The 19880-nt window shown below is 44.6% G+C and overlaps 1 protein-coding gene across 1 annotated transcript; it reads right to left on the bottom strand.

The window, feature by feature from the left end:
- Positions 1-3035: 3035 nt before the first annotated feature.
- LOC309559559 (chymotrypsin A-like) lies at positions 3036-19292 on the bottom strand. The gene is made up of 7 exons (XM_082262865.1): positions 19232-19292; positions 18681-18784; positions 17556-17635; positions 16423-16501; positions 14771-14951; positions 13502-13635; positions 3036-3201 (listed from the first exon to the last, which is right to left on the bottom strand). The coding sequence occupies exons 1-7, from the start codon at positions 19281-19283 to the stop codon at positions 3040-3042; spliced, it is 792 nt and encodes a 263-aa protein (XP_082118991.1). The 5' UTR covers positions 19284-19292; the 3' UTR covers positions 3036-3039.
- Between the last annotated feature and the right edge of the window lie 588 nt (positions 19293-19880).

Genomic DNA, 19880 nt, shown 5'->3' with positions numbered 1-19880 from the left:
CCCCCAGATACGAAATCCAAATCTCTTTTTTTATTTATTTTTTTTTTTTTCAATAATTGGCTTTTTTTCAAAAATGAAAATTTTTAAGAACTTTTTTTTTGTGTGATTCATAGTCCCTGGGGCATGACCCAGAACCCTAGGCACTTTTTAGGGGCATTTATTGGGTTTTATGGCTTTAAAATGGTGTTTTTTGATTACCGAAGTTCGGGTCCATTGATTTCAATGGGGTTTCTTAAATCCGGGCCGAACTTTCGGGTAGTTCGGGTGTTCTGGCCGAACCGAACTTTTCAAAAGTTCGATCATCCTTATTGCTGAGCTTGTTGTCTACTAGAACCCCCAGATCCTTTTCAATCTTAGATTATCCCAGAGGTTCTCCCCCTAGCGAGTAACTTGCGCTCGTATTTCTGGCACCCACATGCATCACCTTACATTTTTTAACATTAAACCTCATTTGCCATGTAAATGCCCACACCATTGTTTTGTTCAGGTCATCCTGTAAGATTTACCACATCCTGCATAGATGGTATTGCCCTGCTTAATTTAGCATTATCCGCAAATACGGAGATTGTGCTGTTTATCCTCTAAGTTGTTTATAAATAAATAAAATAGGATTGGTCCAAGGACCGATCCTTGGGGGGCCCCACTTTCCACACCAGACCATTCTGAGTACTCCCCATTTATCACCATCCTTTGGACTCCCTTCTGCAGCCAGCTTTTAATCCAGGTACTCACTCTAAGGTCCATACCTACGTAGATTAGTTTGTACAGTAAACGTTTGTGGGGAACTGTATGAAATGCCTTTGCAAAATCCAGATACACCACATCTACAGGCCTTCCTTTATCTAGATGGCAGCTCACTTCTTCATAGAAGGTTAATAGATTGGTCTGGCAAGAGTGATTTTCATGAATCCATGCTGATTACTACTAATAATACTGTTTTCATTACTAGAGTCTTGTATATAGTCCCTTATCATCCCCTCCAATATCTTCCAGACTATTGATGTTAGGCTAACCGGCCTGTAGTTCCTCGGAATATATCTCAGCCCTTTTTTAAATATTGGTACCACATTGGCTTTTTTCCAATCTGCTGGTACCATTCCCGTCAGTAGACTATCCATAAAAATTAGGAACAATGCTCTGGCTATCACCTGGCTTAGTTCCTTAAGGACCCTTGGGTGTAAGCCATCTGGTCCCGGTGACTTATTTATGTTAAGTTTTTCAAGTCTAGTTCTGAGTCTGTCTTCTGTTAACCATGAGGGTGCTTCCTGTGACATCTTATAAGCTTTAACATTACAAGCTGGGTTAATGTACCCCCCCCCCCATTCCTTTGTGAAAACTGAGGGAAATAATTTTTTTTAGCACCTTTGCCTTCTCTCTGTTCTTTGTAGCCAGATTCCCTTCGTCGTCCTTTATGGGACCAATGTGTTCTGGCCTCACTTTCTTTTATATACTTAAAGATTTTCTTGGGGTTTTTTTTTTTTTACTCTCTTCTGCTATGTGTCTTTCATGTTCTATTTTAGCCACCCTAATTTCACTCTTACAATTCTTTTTGCATTCTTTGTAATTTTGGAATGCTGTTAATGACCCCTCAGCCTTGAATTTTTGAAGGCCTTTTCTTTAGTTTTTATATGCATTTTCATGTTGGAGTTTAGCCACACAGGGTTCATTCTAGGTCTTTTAAATGTATTCCCCGTTGGAATGCACTGGCCAATACCTTTTTTTAGTATGTTCTTAAAGCACTCCCATTTTTCCTCCGTGTTCTTTGTTCCTAGGGTTTTATCCCATTTATTACCATCTAGCATAGAGCACAGTTTAGGGAAATTGTCTCTTTTGAAATTCAGTGTCCTTGTATAACCCTTCTGTTTCCTATTTCTATGATTTATACTGAAACGAATTGACCTATGGTCACTGTTTCTTAAGTTTCCCCATATTTCTACATCCGCAATTAAGTCTGTAGTGTTAGTAATCAGAAGGTCTATTATTGCATTGTTTCTAATTGGTGCGTTCACCATCTTACCCAGGAAATTGTCCTGCAAAATATTTAGGAAATGGAGAGCCTTAGATGAATGCGCGGTTCCTTCTACCTAATCTATATCCAGATAATTGAAGTCCCCCATTATAACAACGTTTCCCCTCCTTGCTGTCATTCCGAGCTGTGATAGGAGCTCCGCCTCCCCCTCCTCCCTCTGGTTGGGGGGCCTACACCCAATATTACCTTCCCCATAGTACCTTCCCCTTCAAGGGATTCCACTTTTCTCCCTTGCCCCATTAGTTATATCATTCTTCATATTTATTTGCAGATTATTCTTGATATATAGGCATACCCCTCCTCCTTTTTTGCCCTCTCTATCTCTACGATAAAGGGAAAACCCCTGGATGTTTGCCAGCCAATCATGAGAGCTGTCAAGCCAAGTCTCCAAGATTCCCACAATATCTTAATCCTTGACAGAATGCACTGGCCAATACCTTTATTTAGTTTGTTCTCTGAGATTCAAGATACAATATCAAAATCCTCCTCATACAATAACAGCTCCAGTTCTCCTATCTTGTTGGCCAGACTTCTAGCATTAGTATACAAACCTTATAATTTAAGTACAAGCTGTGGTGGGAGAGGAAAGGTTGTGCAGAGGTAAGTGCTGGAGGTGGGGGGGGGGTGATATGTGAGAACTGAGAAGGATAGGATTTTTTCAGAGATGGGAGCTGGGGGGGGGGGATGGTAGGTTGTGCAAAGTGAGAGCTGTGAAGGGGGGAAATGGTGCAGAGGTAAGAGAGTTGTTGGGGGTGGGCTGAGATGTAGATGGGGTGCAGAAGTAAAATGTGGAAGTGGGGAGAGATAAACTGTGAATGGAACAGAAGGGGTGAATCACAAACTGTCTCCACCATAAGAAATTGAAAGAACCTTTTAGGCATCTCATTTATATAATCTGTTTAATATATTTTCTTCTTTATTTTGTGAACTTATAAATCCTAAGAAAATCCACAGCTTTATATTAATACAAAAGTGACTTTATTGAGTATCAGAAGGACATTGGATGGTATTTAGTTGGCGGCAACAGTCTGGTCCACCCAGGATCTGAGGGTGGAGACGCGGGCGTAGACTCCGGGAGAAGATGGAGAGCAGGAAGCGCTGCCAAAGGACACAACACCGGCCAGTCTCCAGGCTCCGTTCCTCTGGCACACAAGGGGTCCACCAGAGTCACCCTGAAAAGGAGCAAAAGGGAGAATTACAGAAGAGTTCTCAAGTAATCATCTATCATTTGGATGAATCACTTGACGACAACATAATGCTAAAGAGGGTGTGCTTTAACACTCTCATGCTGCATGTATGGATCCATAGACGTCCAAAGTTCCTGTGCTGAGAGTTCGCTCTCTGTGTGCCTAAAACACATTGACTGGGCTGTCATAAACAGCTCCTGTCCCCTAGTTATAGTAACCAGAGTAATAAATGGAACCGACACTTGGATCATGAGAGGCAGAGCAATGTAGTCCCTATGTTATTTTTTTATGTTAACATACATTTGAAAGAAAAGCTGTAACTGATGATGTATTTTATTAGTTCTGGCAGAAAGTGAGGGGAGATTTTTATGAAGGGAGCCATTCAATAGCAGTAACATTTTGAAGGCTTATAACTAGTGTTGAGCGAACACGGACTGTATTATTCGTGTTCGTACCGAATAATTGGATTTTTTGTACCCGAACATGGACACGGACACTTTACTGTATGTTCGGGTAAAAATCCGTGTTCGGTCGTTTTATTTCCGGGTTTTGCATGCTTTGGCGCTCTTTTCATGGCGGGCTTTCAACAGCCAATCAACAATCGTTTAACTGGTGTGCCTTAAGCCATCCCAGCCATGCCTGCAAATGTCTCAGTAGCTGTGATTGGCCGTCTGAAGCATGTGACCAAGTCTTTATAAGTTCGAGGCAGCCGCAGCGGCGTCATTATGCTGCTTAGATTCAGGGACAGAGCACACATCAACGTGCTGGCTGCTGATTAGGGAAAGATAGGCAGGAAAAAACCATTTGTGTCCGGATAGAATTGAGGGACAGGTCGGAGTGTTTAGGCAGGGCGAGTTGTAGGCATTTTAGGGATAGAGTCTGCTGAATTATATAGGGTCAGTGTCTTCTACAAACTACAATCGATATTGCTGTGTGGGGGGTGGGGTCTGCACTCAATCCTGATCTACGATCTCTTCTCAATCCTGTTAGGGACAGAGTCTGCTGAATTTTAGGGAAACTGTGTTCTACAAACTACAATCGATATTGCTGTGTGGTGTGGGATTGGAGATAGGCAGGTGTCAGTGATCCACATCCATTTTTCTGTGTGTGAGCTGCAGTGAACACAATCTTTTTGGGCTGCAGTGAACACAATCTTTTTGGGCTGCAGTGAACACAATCTTTTTGCGCTGCAGTGAACACAATCTTTTTGGGCTGCAGTGAACACAATCTTTTTGGGCTGCAGTGAACACAATCTTTTTGGGGTGCAGTGAACAAAATCTTTTTGGGGTGCAGTGAACACAATCCTTTTTGGTGTGCAGTGAACACAATCTTTGTGGGGTGCAGTGAACAAAATCCTTTGTGGGGTGCAGTGAACACAATCTTTTTGGGGTGCAGTGAACAAAATCCTTTTTGGGGTGCAGTGAACAACATCCTTTTTGGGGTGCAGTGAACACAATCTTTTTGGGGTGCAGTGAACAAAATCCTTTGTGGGGTGCAGTGAACACAATCTTTTTGGGGTGCAGTGAACACAATCTTTTTGGGGTGGAGTGAACAACATCCTTTTTGGGGTGCAGTGAACAAAATCCTTTTTGGGGTGCAGTGAACAAAATCATTTTTGGGGTGCAGTGAACACAATCTTTTTGGGGTGCAGTGAACACAATCTTTGTGGGGTGCAGTGAACACAATCTTTTTGGGGTGGAGTGAACAACATCCTTTTTGGGGTGCAGTGAACAACATCCTTTTTGGGGTGCAGTGAACACAATCTTTTTGGGGTGCAGTGAACACAATCTTTGTGGGGTACAGTGAACAGAATCTTTGTGGGGTGCAGTGAACACAATCTTTGGGGGGTACAGTGAACACAATCTTTGTGAGGTGCAGTGAACACAATCTTTGTGGGGTGCAGTGAACACAATCATTGTGGGGTGCAGTGAACTCAATCTTTGTGGGGTACAGTGAACACAATCTCATACTGAAGGTTTGAGGGTGCTGCCTGTTCCATACTCCCCCTACTCCTCATCTAGCCTTTTAGGGGTACAAACAATAGTAATTGGGGCCTAGTGTGGTTGTGTACGTGTGATATACATACACTTTTTTGGGATCATATTTTCTATTCCGCTATTTAATCAAAAACCTTTGGGGATCAGTTAAATTGGGGGATAGTCTGTGTTGGTACGTGTGAGAGAGATCCACCTTTCCAAGTTGTTGGGGTTCATCTCATACTTCTGAAGGTTTGAGGGTGCTGCCTGTTCCATACTCCCCCTACTCCTAGCCTTTTAGGGGTACAAACAATAGTAATTGGGGCCTAGTGTGGTTGTGTACGTGTGATATACATACACTTTTTTGGGATCATATTTTCTATTCCGCTATTTAATCAAAAACCTTTGGGGATCAGTTAAATTGGGGGATAGTCTGTGTTGGTACGTGTGAGAGAGATCCACCTTTCCAAGTTGTTGGGGTTCATCTCATACTTCTGAAGGTTTGAGGGTGCTGCCTGTTCCATACTCCCCCTACTCCTAGCCTTTTAGGGGTACAAACAATAGTAATTGGGGCCTAGTGTGGTTGTGTACGTGTGATATACATACACTTTTTTGGGATCATATTTTCTATTCCGCTATTTAATCAAAAACCTTTGGGGATCAGTTAAATTGGGGGATAGTCTGTGTTGGTACGTGTGAGAGAGATCCACCTTTCCAAGTTGTTGGGGTTCATCTCATACTTCTGAAGGTTTGAGGGTGCTGCCTGTTCCATACCCCCCCTACTCCTAGCCTTTTAGGGGTACAAACAATAGTAATTGGGGCCTAGTGTGGTTGTGTACGTGTGATATACATACACTTTTTTGGGATCATATTTTCTATTCCGCTATTTAATCAAAAACCTTTGGGGATCAGTTAAATTGGGGGATAGTCTGTGTTGGTACGTGTGAGAGAGATCCACCTTTCCAAGTTGTTGGGGTTCATCTCATACTTCTGAAGGTTTGAGGGTGCTGCCTGTTCCATACTCCCCCTACTCCTAGCCTTTTAGGGGTACAAACAATAGTAATTGGGGCCTAGTGTGGTTGTGTACGTGTGATATACATACACTTTTTTGGGATCATATTTTCTATTCCGCTATTTAATCAAAAACCTTTGGGGATCAGTTAAATTGGGGGATAGTCTGTGTTGGTACGTGTGAGAGAGATCCACCTTTCCAAGTTGTTGGGGTTCATCTCATACTTCTGAAGGTTTGAGGGTGCTGCCTGTTCCATACCCCCCCTACTCCTAGCCTTTTAGGGGTACAAACAATAGTAATTGGGGCCTAGTGTGGTTGTGTACGTGTGATATACATACACTTTTTTGGGATCATATTTTCTATTCCGCTATTTAATCAAAAACCTTTGGGGATCAGTTAAATTGGGGGATAGTCTGTGTTGGTACGTGTGAGAGAGATCCACCTTTCCAAGTTGTTGAGGTTCATCTCATACTTCTGAAGGTTTGAGGGTGCTGCCTGTTCCATACTCCCCCTACTCCTAGCCTTTTAGGGGTACAAACAATAGTAATTGGGGCCTAGTGTGGTTGTGTACGTGTGATATACATACACTTTTTTGGGATCATATTTTCTATTCCGCTATTTAATCAAAAACCTTTGGGGATCAGTTAAATTGGGGGATAGTCTGTGTTGGTACGTGTGAGAGAGATCCACCTTTCCAAGTTGTTGGGGTTCATCTCATACTTCTGAAGGTTTGAGGGTGCTGCCTGTTCCATACTCCCCCTACTCCTAGCCTTTTAGGGGTACAAACAATAGTAATTGGGGCCTAGTGTGGTTGTGTACGTGTGATATACATACACTTTTTTGGGATCATATTTTCTATTCCGCTATTTAATCAAAAACCTTTGGGGATCAGTTAAATTGGGGGATAGTCTGTGTTGGTACGTGTGAGAGAGATCCACCTTTCCAAGTTGTTGGGGTTCATCTCATACTTCTGAAGGTTTGAGGGTGCTGCCTGTTCCATACTCCCCCTACTCCTAGCCTTTTAGGGGTACAAACAATAGTAATTGGGGCCTAGTGTGGTTGTGTACGTGTGATATACATACACTTTTTTGGGATCATATTTTCTATTCCGCTATTTAATCAAAAACCTTTGGGGATCAGTTAAATTGGGGGATAGTCTGTGTCGGTACGTGTGAGAGAGATCCACCTTTCCAAGTTGTTGGGGTTCATCTCATACTTCTGAAGGTTTGAGGGTGCTGCCTGTTCCATACCCCCCCTACTCCTCATCTAGCCTTTTAGGGGTACAAACAATAGTAATTGGGGCCTAGTGTGGTTGTGTACGTGCGAGATACATACACTTTTTTTGATCATATTTCCTATTCCGCTATTCAATAAAAACCTTTGAGGATCAATTGAATTGCGGGATAGTCTGTGTCGGTACGTGTGAGAGAGATCCACCTTTCCAAGTTGTTGGGGTTCATCTCATACTTCTGAAGGTTTGAGGGTGCTGCCTGTTCCATACCCCCCCTACTCCTCATCTAGCCTTTTAGGGGTACAAACAATAGTAATTGGGGCCTAGTGTGGTTGTGTACGTGCGAGATACATACACTTTTTTTGATCATATTTCCTATTCCGCTATTCAATAAAAACCTTTGAGGATCAATTGAATTGCGGGATAGTCTGTGTCGGTACGTGTGAGAGAGATCCACCTTTCCAAGTTGTTGGGGTTCATCTCATACTTCTGAAGGTTTGAGGGTGCTGCCTGTTCCATACCCCCCCTACTCCTCATCTAGCCTTTTAGGGGTACAAACAATAGTAATTGGGGCCTAGTGTGGTTGTGTACGTGCGAGATACATACACTTTTTTTGATCATATTTCCTATTCCGCTATTCAATAAAAACCTTTGAGGATCAATTGAATTGCGGGATAGTCTGTGTCGGTACGTGTGAGAGAGATCCACCTTTCCAAGTTGTTGGGGTTCATCTCATACTTCTGAAGGTTTGAGGGTGCTGCCTGTTCCATACTCCCCCTACTCCTAGCCTTTTAGGGGTACAAACAATAGTAATTGGGGCCTAGTGTGGTTGTGTACGTGTGATATACATACACTTTTTTTGGATCATATTTTCTATTCCGCTATTCAATAAAAACCTTTCTAGGGCAAGATCTTAAATTACAGAAATATGAGGAGACCGTCAAATAAGGGCCGTGGCCTGGGTCGTGGTGCTGCTGGTAGAGCTCCTGTTGCAAGGAGAGGACATGGTCGATCTGTGCCAGCTACACGCACAAGTGAAACACCTTCCTCAAGTGTGAGTAGGCGACAGAACCTGCATCAGTATTTGGTAGGGCATCAAACGCCCCTAGAAGTGATGAGGCCAGAACAAGTTGAGGCGATAGTAGATTGGTTTGCTGCTGACAGTGCCTCCAGTTCCTTCACATTGTCTCCCACCCAGTCTACTGCAGAAAGGTCAGAGTTGGCACCTGCAGCCAATGTCCAACCGTCTTTCACCTCACCCCCTTGCAAATCAGGCCAGCAGTCTGAGCCCCAAGCCATACAGCAGTCTCTTATTCTTTTTGAGGACTCTGTCAGCAGGGTTTCCCAGGGCCATCCACCTAGCCCTGCCCCAGAAGTGGAAGAGATTGAGTGCAGCGATGCCCAACCACTTATTTCTCAAGATGAGTACATGCAAGGATCATCGCAGCACGTCTCCGATGATGACGAAACGCAGGTGCCAACTGCTGCGGCGTTCAGCATTGTGGAGACCGACAAGGAGGGCAGGGGTGAAGACTGGGTGGAAGATGATGTGGAGGACGATGAGGTCCTCGACCCCACATGGAATGAACGTCATGCAGGTGAACTGAGTAGTTTGGAGGAAGAGGCGGTGGTCGCACAGAGCCACCAGCACAGCAGAAGAGGGAGCAGGGTGCAGAAGCGGAGCGGCCGTGCCCTAGACACTACGCCCGCTACTGCCCAACGCAGCAAGGGAACGAGCGCACCAAAGTCAGCTCAAAGGAGTTCTCTAGCGTGGAAGTTCTTTAGAAAATGTGCTGATGACAGGACACGAGTGGTTTGCACCCTGTGCAATCAGAGCTTGAAGCGAGGCATGAACCTTCTCAACCTGAGCACAACCTGCATGATCAGGCATCTAAGTGCAAAGCACGAGCTGCAGTGGAGTACACACCTTCAAAACCAAGAAACGTCTCTGGCTCATCCTGCTTCCTCTTCTGCTGCAGTCTCGGCCGCTCCAGCCACATCTGTAGTGATACCGGCACCTGCCACCCCGCAAACAGACGATCTGTCAGCAACACCACCACCTGGGTCACCAACAACCATCTCCACAATGTCCCGTGGAAGCGTTCAGCTTTCCATCTCCCAAACACTTGAGAGGAAGAGGAAGTACCCCCCTACCCACCCGCGATCCCTGGCCCTGAATGCCAGCATTTCAAAATTATTGGCCTTTGAAATGCTGTCATTCCGTCTGGTGGAGACGCACAGTTTTAAAAACCTTATGTCGGTGGCTGTCCCACAGTACGTCGTGCCCAGCCGCCACTACTTTTCCAGGCAAGCCATCCCTTCCCTGCACAACCAAGTGGGGGAAAAAATCAGGTGTGCACTGCGCAACGCCATCTGTGCCAAGGTCCACCTAACTACGGATACGTGGACCAGTAAGCACGGTCAGGGGCGTTATATCTCCCTAACGGCACACTGGGTAAATGCAGTGGCGGATGGGCCTGAGGCGGATAGCAATTTGGCGCATGTCCTTCCACCACCGAGGATTGCAGGGCGCTTCAGTTTGCCTCCTGTTCCTAACTCCTCCTACTCCGCTTCCTCATCCTCTACCGCCTCCTCATCCGGACAGCGTAACACCTTCACCACCAACTTCAGCACGGCCAGGGGTAAACGACAGCAGGCAGTTTTACAACTTGCCTGTTTGGGGGACAAACCACACACCGCGCAGGAGTTGTGGAGGAGCATGGAACAGCAGACAAATGAGTGGTTGCTGCCAGCGAGCCTCAAGCCCGGCCTGGTGGTGTGCGATAACGGGCGAAATCTCATAGCAGCTCTGGGCCTAGCCGGTTTGACGCACATCCCTTGCCTGGCGCATGTGCTGAATTTGGTGGTGCAGAGGTTCCTTAAAAACTACCCCGATATGTCAGAGCTGCTGCAGAAAGTGCGGGCCGTTTGTGCGCACTTTCGGCGTTCTCACCCTGCTGCTGCTCGCCTGGCAGCGCTGCAGCGTAACTTCGGCCTTCCCGCTCACCGCCTCATATGTGACGTGCCCACAAGGTGGAACTCCACCTTGCACATGCTGGAAAGACTGTGCGAGCAGCAGCAGGCCATAGTGGAGTTTCAGCTGCAGCACGCACGCGTGAGTCGCTCTGCGGAACAGCACCACTTCACCACCAATAACTGGGCCTCCATGCGAGACCTGTGTGCCTTGTTGCGCTGTTTTGAGTACTCCACCAACATGGCCAGTGGCAATGACGCCGTTCTCAGCTTAACTATCCCACTTCTATGCCTCCTTGAAAAAACAATTCGGGCGATGATGGAAGAGGATGTGGCACAGGATGAGGAGGAGGAGGAGGATGAAGAGGTAACATTTCCAAGGCTTTCAGGGCAGTCATTCGCAAGGGGCTCCGAGGGTGGGTTCCTGCACACGCAAACGCCAGGGACGCAATTGTCCAGCAGGGGCACAGTTCTGGAGGATGAGGAGGATGAGGAGGAGGAGGAGCTGGAGGAGGAGATGGAACCATGTTCACAGCAGGGTGGCACCCAGGCCAGCTCATGGCCATCACTGGTGCGTGGCTGGGGGGATACAGAGGACACGGACCATACACCTCCCACAGAGGACAGCCTTTCGTTGCCTCTGGGCAGCCTGGCACACATGAGCGATTACATGCTGCAGTGTCTCCACAACGACCGCCGAGTTGCCCACATTCTAACTTGTGCTGATTACTGGGTGGCCACGCTGCTGGATCCCCGTTACAAGGACAACGTACCGTCCTTAATTCACTCACTGGAGCGCGATCGCAAGATGCGCGAGTACAAGCGCACGCTGGTAGACGCCATGCTGCTGGCATTCCCATCTGACAGCGGGGCCACAGTGGAAGCACAAGGCAGAGGAGGAGGAGGAGGAGGTCGCCAACGCAACCAGGGCACCGCCAGCACCTCAGAAGGCAGGGTTAGCATGGCCGAAATGTGGAAAAGCTTTGTCAGCACGCCACAACAAACAGCAGCACCAGCAGCTCAGATGGAACGTCTTAGCAGGAGGCAGCATTTTACCAACATGGTGGAGCAGTATGTGTGCACACGCCTACATGTAGTGAATGACGGGTCTGCCCCCTTCAACTTCTGGGTCTCCAAATTGGGCACATGGCCTGAGCTTGCCCTTTACGCCTTGGAGGTGCTGGCGTGCCCTGCAGCCAGTGTATTATCTGAACGGGTATTTAGCACGGCTGGGGGCGTTATAACAGACAAGCGCAGCCGCCTGTCCAGAGACAATGTGGACAAGCTCACGTTCATTAAAATGAACCAGGCATGGATCCCACGGGACTTTTCCGTACCTTGTGCAGAATAGCAATGGATACCGACCTTACCCACCCATTGTTCCATTTTTGCTCTTTCTCACTCTTTTGGGGTGTACCCTCATTTAAAATTTGTGAAAAGAAGCAGTGTTGGCTACCTCGTCCTCCTCCTCAGGGCCAGATTAATGTAGGGGCTATTGGAGCTGCAGCTCCAGGCCCCTACCTTTTATATAGGCCCCCGGGTTGGCCATATTCACTGTTACCGCTCTTCTGTCACTTGTAAACACAGAAGTCTAGCTTCTATGCTCACTTCCCCAGGCAGCACCCTCAGAACCTCCCCACACAGCGCGAAGGCCGGACAAGGAGGGACAGTTGGCGATGCATGGATGTGTTTATGGGCTTCAGAGACAGCATCCCATGTTGAATTAGGCATGCATGGCTGCACCCTTCCTCCTCTGGGTGCATGGCAAGGCACGGCCCTAAGGCCCTTCAAAATCCTCAGCACCAAGCCCATGATGCTGTTAATCCGGCCCTGGTCCTCCTCCACCGCCGCTTCCACCTACACCGCCCATAGGTGTGCGCAGCCTATTGCATTAAGGTGTGCACCCCAAAGTTGAAATACACATGCATGTGTTTGCCAGCAGGGAGAGTAATGTATCGGGGCCATGTACCTGTAGGCAAGGAGAAATAGAGCAGAGCAGGTCCCAGGGAGATCTTTCCCATCTCCTCACTGGCAATGCTATGTGCCCTAGGTGATTAGGGTGTGCCCAGGCACACCCAGCACACCCTGTGCGCACGCCTATGTCACCGCCACATCCACCACCACCTCAACCTCCCTCCTACTCCATATGGGCCTCGTCCTTCAGAGATGAAGAAGAACATTGTTTTATTTTTCTGTTTTTTTTTGTTGTTTTAAGTTATTTCCCTATCCACATTTGTTTGCAGAGCACTTGCCATGCTCTTAATTACGTTTTGCTGCCATTTGCAGCACTCTAGCCCTTTCCTTTGGTGTTTTAGAGCCATTTTAGTGCCTTAAAGTTCGGGTCCCCATTGACTTCAATGGGGTTCGGTGTCCGGGAAAAGTTCGGTAAAAGTCCGGGACACGGACCCGGACTTTTTTTTAAAGTTCGGCCGAACCCGTCGAACACGGACATCTAGGTGTCCGCTCAACCCTACTTATAACCCTTCCCATCTCTGTATAGACTAATGCAAATGTTAGACACACACTGTAAGATGGCCTTATGACATAATTTCCAATTTTTGGACTTTGTATGGTCCAGGCAAGGTCATCTACACACAATATTGGCACTGCTCAACCACAAAGCCAAGCACTGTGCAGTATTCTTTGACAAAAGAACCTCAAGGGGTCTAAGAAGAGAACTTGAACTCTGTAAAAAAGTAATGAAACACAAATATGAACGATTAAAGGGTCTAAGGAACTCCTCACCACTTAGTTTTACCAACAACAGTGAAGGGTCTAAAGAACTCCTCACCAGATTTCAACAACAGTGATATGTAGAAGATAATCCACCATATCAAACAGAACATAGGACCATCAATGGTGGAGCAAAAAGTTCAGTATTCACTTTTCACTAATTAGGGTTAATTTAATACCCAAGCCTATATTAATATATATATAATATTCTATGTATGATTGTCAAGCTACATGGACTGTCCTACCTCATATAAAGTGACCCACTTTGAAGACATTTGGACCCATAAGCTATTGTTCTGTTCAATGAGATAACTACAGAGAGCAAACACTGGTCAATAGAAAGTCTGTAGGTCATCGTACCATGCAGGAGGAGGCCCCAGAGGCACCAGCACAGATCATGGAGGTCTGGATTCTGGGTAAAAAGTATCTCTGGCACTCAGTGTTGGTCAGAAGAGGAAGAGCCACCTGCTGGAGCTTAGCTGGGGAGGCTAGTGCTGGGAGAGAAAGAGAGAGAAAAGGGTTAATGTAAAGGATGGACAGCAACTAACATATATAACCTCTAGACATCTCTATGTACAGCCCTCTGTAGAAGACCACGTTATGACAAATCATTGTGATGTCTGTCCATACCAGACAGAAACTGATATTTTTCCCCATTTTTACTGGAAATGTCTGACGGTTTTCCTAACTTATGAAGCTCCTCCTAGTAATTTCTTTGTTCATTTAAAAAAAAAAATCAAATCATATTTTTTTCTACCAAAATCCTAGCATAATACATGAGATCCTTCATGTCACCAGTTCATTGGAGCTTTCTAAGTCACATTTCATTGATCTATTATGTCAGTTTTCATGACTAGGCCCCAATGACTGAAAAGGAAAATGGGAAAATAATTGTACATGTATGATAATAAGTCGTAGTGACCATCCAATGTCCATGAAGAGTCACTGCAATACAAGGAAAAAGGGCGCCACTAGCCCACCAGTACAGGGCGCCACCATGGCTATTGCTGTCTGTGAGATCTCTGGGGAGATTCATCATCTCTGTTGATCTTGGTGGCCATTGGGACAGATAGTGATGGGAAATCTAAAATTTTAGGGATGCCACTGAAACAGGAAGGGAGAAGAATCATTTAAGGGGAACACATGTCACAACTGTCTAAGAAGGGATTCCCCTTACTTTACAAATAATTCTCCAGTAAGAGGTAATGGGAAGTAAAGGGGAAAACAAAAAACACATTTTGGCTAAAAAATACACTTTAATGGAAAAATAGGAGTCCATTAAGATTGGTTCACTAAGGGTTAAAATGGATTCAATAGAAACAATGTTAACATTTTAAATCACATTCTTTGACATTGTAACTATAATATTTCATCATTGATGCTTGTAAACAGTTTGCAGGCATCACTTACATAGGAGTCACTGCCTAAGCTCCTGGTGCACCAAGAATGACCCCGATCCTAAAATAATTGCTGAGTCTCACCAACTAGAGCTGTGGAAACAGCAGGAGGACCAAAGCATACAAGGAATGTCCTAAAATCTTTCATGATTTTTTTAGAACATACCTTGTATGCCCAAGGACTTTAACTGGTTAATACTTTTTATTATTGAAGAAGATTTAATCCCCTTACTGGCAGCATTGGTGTATCCCCATCCGGTGGTGACGCATCTTTCTCCTCCACTGAAGACATCAGAGGAAGCAGCAAGACACACGGAGGAGACACGGTCATTGAGGGTGGCAGGACTGGAAATCTTGATCAGGGCGATGTCATTGGCCTTGGTCTGGGTGCTGTACTGGGGGTGTCTGAAGAACTGAGAAAAGTTATAATGAGGATTAACGTTTTTATAGATTTTAGTAAATCAGAATCTACTACTGAACTTGTAATAAATGTCCCTCTGAACCTTCTCAGTTTGTATTTTGAGGCAGATCCTGGTGAAAAGCAAGGAGGAAGAAAAATCCAACATTTCGGGGGTGTAAGAAACCCCTTTCTCGAGAATCCACTACTTTCCTCAGAAAAGGGGGTCCTTACACCCCCGGAACGTTGTGTTCTTCCTCCTCCTCCTCTCTCTTTCACCAGGGTCTGGCTCAGCTGTCCTTTCCATTACTCTATTCTGGGTACTGAATTCCTGGATGTATTTCTGAACATCAGCTGCTATATGATTTAGGTGGTGCTCATTGTACCTTTATACAATACATGGATTTTTATTGGTTGGATTTAGCAGCAGAGTGAATACCTATGCTATGTTATGCTTGATGTGATGAGCCATACTTAGATATTTGTACTTATTGTATAATTATATCTATATGTGTAATGCAACTTTATTGCTAAAACATTTTTGTCATGTGATGTGCTTACTCTATATATTTACCATTACACTACAAATATGACCTCCAGAGACTGAGGCATTATGGGATTTGTAGTTTCACTACAGCTAGAGATCCAAGGTAGCCCACTCTGAGGCCAGGTGATGATGGGTGTCCACCAGCCAGGAAATGAGGCGGGGCTCTATCACACTTGCTGCAGCTTCTAACGCACATTGTGAGAAGCTCACGGTGTGCAGGGAAATCAGATTAACCCGTTTCAGTCCAGGAGAGGAGCTGGTACAACTGGGCAAGACTGAAGGGAAGGCTGGAGGTCAGATTTAATGGCTCTCTGGCTTTGGGATGTGGGAGCAAACAAAGCCCCATTTATAAGACCAATTGCAGTCTTGGAGCGCACACCTTGTGCCTAGAAGATCCCTCCTTTGGTAAAGCAGAAGATCCCAGTACATTCAGAAATCCTATCATCCAAACTAAAATCTTTTTCATTAAAATGGGCTTATTTATATTTATTTAAGTATTTGATCTCCTTAAAAGATGGCAGTATAAACACATTTTTCCCATGTCCCTGTATTTCAGTATGTGACAGTATGTCACCAAGACAGGAAGTAAATGGAAATCTCCTCTGAGGGGACACACAGAGGAATAAAACCTGCAATAAAACCTACCCATACCTAACTGTTGAAAACTTAAAAGAAAGTTTTGGAAGAGAGAAAGAAATGTCTTGTAAAGTCTTCTGAACCCTGTTCTATGTCTGGGAATATTACAAGTCCCAATCTGTGCTCCATGACCATGCAGGAAGCACGGCCTTTAATGCAATAGGAAATAAGTCATCCCACCCATACATATATCACTACAATCTCTACATAGGAAGGAAGCTTAGACGTTCCATTGATGACACTCTTTGATCTCATATAAAACTCATAAAACTATGAGAGTTCTCCTTTAGTAATAAGAACTTACTCTGCCGATGGACTTGACTTGGATGGGCTCAGCATTGGAGGACTGGTCGAATTCACCCAACACCACACGGTGGGAAGATCTGGATGGAAGACAAACATGGCAGGTCATTGGTAAATGGTTGGGTGTCGTGTTGGTTTTCAGACCCAACCTTGTTCTCTCTATACATGAGGACATTTTACATGTCTGGCAGAGAAAAGTCACTTCTTCACAGTAATTCAGTAAATGGTCCAAAATGATACAACTCATATTACCTACATCTCTATACTTTCTACAAACCTTACCTATAATTTCTTGAAATAAAGAGAGTTTATAGTTATAAATTGTATATAAGGATCTATACTGTCTCCGGTCTATAAACCAGAGGCTCTGGATGGACAGTTGGATAAATGGTTCTATATTTGGGATGTATCCGGTCTATAAACCAGAGGCTCTGGATGGACAGTTGGATAAATGGTTTTATATTTAGCATGTATCCGGTCTATAAACCAGAGGCTCTGGATGGACAGTTGGATAAATGGCTCTATATTTGGGATTTATCCGGTCTATAAACCAGAGGCTCTGGATGGACAGTTGGATAAATGGGTCTATATTTAGGATGTATCCGGTCTATAAACCAGAGGCTCTGGATGGACAGTTGGATAAATGGCTCTATATTTGGGATGTATCCGGTCTATAAACCAGAGGCTCTGGATGGACAGTTGGATAAATGGTTCTATATTTAGGATGTATCCGGTCTATAAACCAGAGGCTCTGGATGGACAGTTGGATAAATGGCTCTATATTTAGGATGTATCCTGTCTATAAACCAGAGGCTCTGGATGGACAGTTGGATAAATGGTTCTATATTTAGGATGTATCTGGTCTATAAACCAGAGGCTCTGGATGGACAGTTGGATAAATGGTTCTATATTTAGGATGTATCCGGTCTATAAACCAGAGGCTCTGGATGGACAATTGGATAAATGGCTCTATATTTGGGATGTATCCGGTCTATAAACCAGAGGCTCTGGATGGACAGTTGGATAAATGGCTCTATATTTAAGACGTATCCGGTCTCCGGACTGAATAGATTCCCAGTGAAGCATTGCAGAGAACAGTGACTTTGTAGTAGAATATTCTCATATAAGACTCACGTGACTGAGCAGTGGGCAGCAGTGACAACCCAGAGACTGTTGATGAGGGAGCCGCCACAGTAGTGGAATCCGGTGCTATTCTGTAGAAGAAGAGTCAAGAGATCTTTGCTTTATATACAGATTCTTTTACCTACCCCATAAAGATTCATACCCCCCCCCCACCATAGAAAACTGAGCAATGCTATGGTCCACACCATAGCATAGCAGACCACAGGCAGATAGATGACCAGAAGCTGAACTCCAGGCAGATATAAAATACTCTAATCAATGCAGTTCTGTATTTATTGATCCATCATTAAATGTATTTTGTAGATACAAGCAGAGTGAGCTCCTGAATGTGACGTGGTATCAGCTTTTATCAGTCTCCCTAGAAGAGGTCAATCTTGTGTAATAATAGAGTCTTATTATGTATCTTTTCCGGAGAAAATTCTGCTCCGTTTTCCCCGTTCATTGGGTTTCTCCTGGAGAAGAGGAGCGGCCATTCTGGACTCCGACATTTCCCTTCAGCTTCATATCACATGACTTATTGTCTAGGCAGTCAGACACGCTGCTAACACTGGAAGAATCCCAAAGCAGCCCCTTCAGCCCTCCTATTGTTATCATTTATCCATGCCAGCAAGACTGTAGACTTTTTTTTTTTTTTTTGAATATTGATCCATTTTAGAGAGGTTCTGCCTTGGGGGATAGAAGGGGAGAGGCTTCTTCACATACCCCCCCCCCCCACACACACACACACTATAGCGTTTGGCTGGCATCTACCTGGCCCAATCACCTGCTGATCAGCTAGGTTCTTCTAAGTGCCATCTTCTACTCCTTCATGTTTTTTGGTGGGACACATCTTCTCACTTACCCTCCCCCCATTGCTTTTCCAGGAGGGTTGTCATTGTCACCTACCTCTGCCTTCTTCCACTTTGCTTTTCTAAGACGGCTGTGTTACATTAAACCTTTCTATTTAGAACTGACAGGGAAAATGTTCAGTCATTGAAATTCTAAATTGTGTCCACAGGAAGTCCTAGATTTTGGGGGATGGGGAATGTGTTTGTACTGAGCTCTAGAAATGACATTGAACCCAGAAATGTTTCCATTTAGACAACAAGTTAAAAATGTGTTAAGAAACGATCGTACCTGAAGAGACACCTGCCATGGCCAGGAGCCAGAGACGGCATTTTCACCGTTCACAACCCTGGCATAGCCGGAGATAAGAGGTCTGATGGCGGGAACACCGCAACCTGAGAAATACACATTCTTATTATAACTGCCAGTAATACATTGTTACACATTACCATATAACACAACACAATCTCTGTTTCCTCATTAACTCTCTTTTTATTGTCTTCGCATTTTGTCTAAATTGATTGTTACAAAGGCGGATTTTCATGTTTTTTTTTTTCCATTAAAAGAAATAAATAAAATAATGAGAGCCGGGCAATCCTCGCCATATATTGTTTAGTCGTTTTCTTGTTTCATGGTCTTATCCATAGTGGATTGGAAGGTTTGGAAGGTAAATTCTCATCATTTAGAACAGTTCTGCGGTGTGATCAATAAGATGAAGATTGCCAAATGTAGTACGTTTTACATTCTCTCTATGAATGTATGTATAGAATATTTCATATGTATAGTATGTGTATATAAATGATATATATCCCAATGTGCTACAAACATGTATGTGTACTCACCATAGGCTCCGCTAAGCAGGACCAGGCAGGACAGGACCCACAGTGTGGCCATTTTCTGATTTTCTTGGATATGAGGACAGTTGTAGGATCTGTTCAGCTTATATACGCTCAGTCAGCCAATCAGGAGAGAGCTCCAGGCTTGTTATTAGAACAATTTTAGCTCTCCTTATCAGGAAACCTTTACCAAATTCAGATTTTCCACCAACTTGGACTGTAGGAAAAGATATGAGGACACAGGTGTTACAGGAGAACGTCACTTATCAAGACTCTCGCTGAAATCTATAATTAGTCCATGTATCACACTACGTCATTTCCACCATATTACATATAGAGTGGATGAGGAAAACCTCCAAAATCAATGAATATTGTGGTTCTACAATACAGAATTTTCCCCACTAAACACACACAGGCTAAAATCTCACCAACGCTTCTCACATGTCTCCTAATAACTAATTCCTTTATAGTCAGGACAAAATCCATCATGGACTGTGGGCTCCCCTCCTCCACTTCAACTCAGCAGTGTGGGGATCTCATCATTTTTAAGAAGACTCTCCAGGATACAACATAATAAAGGGAAATAATGACACAAACCAGCATTTATTGAATAAGACGTTAAGATACAACCAAGAACTAGAGGTTTACGTCTTCT

This window comes from Pelophylax lessonae, assembly GCF_965119305.1.
Source record: "Pelophylax lessonae genome assembly, chromosome: 1".
Classification (NCBI taxonomy): Eukaryota; Metazoa; Chordata; class Amphibia; order Anura; family Ranidae; genus Pelophylax; species Pelophylax lessonae.
The sequence above is the reverse complement of the archived record's forward strand: the minus strand, read 5'-3'. Positions and strand labels throughout refer to the sequence as shown.

Bases quoted from the DNA above. Each gene is read 5' to 3' on its own strand.
- LOC309559559 (XM_082262865.1), bottom strand. From the start codon at position 19,283: ATGGCCACACTGTGGGTCCTGTCCTGCCTGGTCCTGCTTAGCGGAGCC. The intron at 16,502-17,555 runs GTGAGTCTTATA...TCTTCCATCCAG, and splicing joins GCTGCCCACTGCTCAGTCAC to ATCTTCCCACCGTGTGGTGT. The intron at 13,636-14,770 runs GTAAGGGGATTA...TTTCTCTCCCAG, and splicing joins GGGATACACCAATGCTGCCA to CACTAGCCTCCCCAGCTAAG.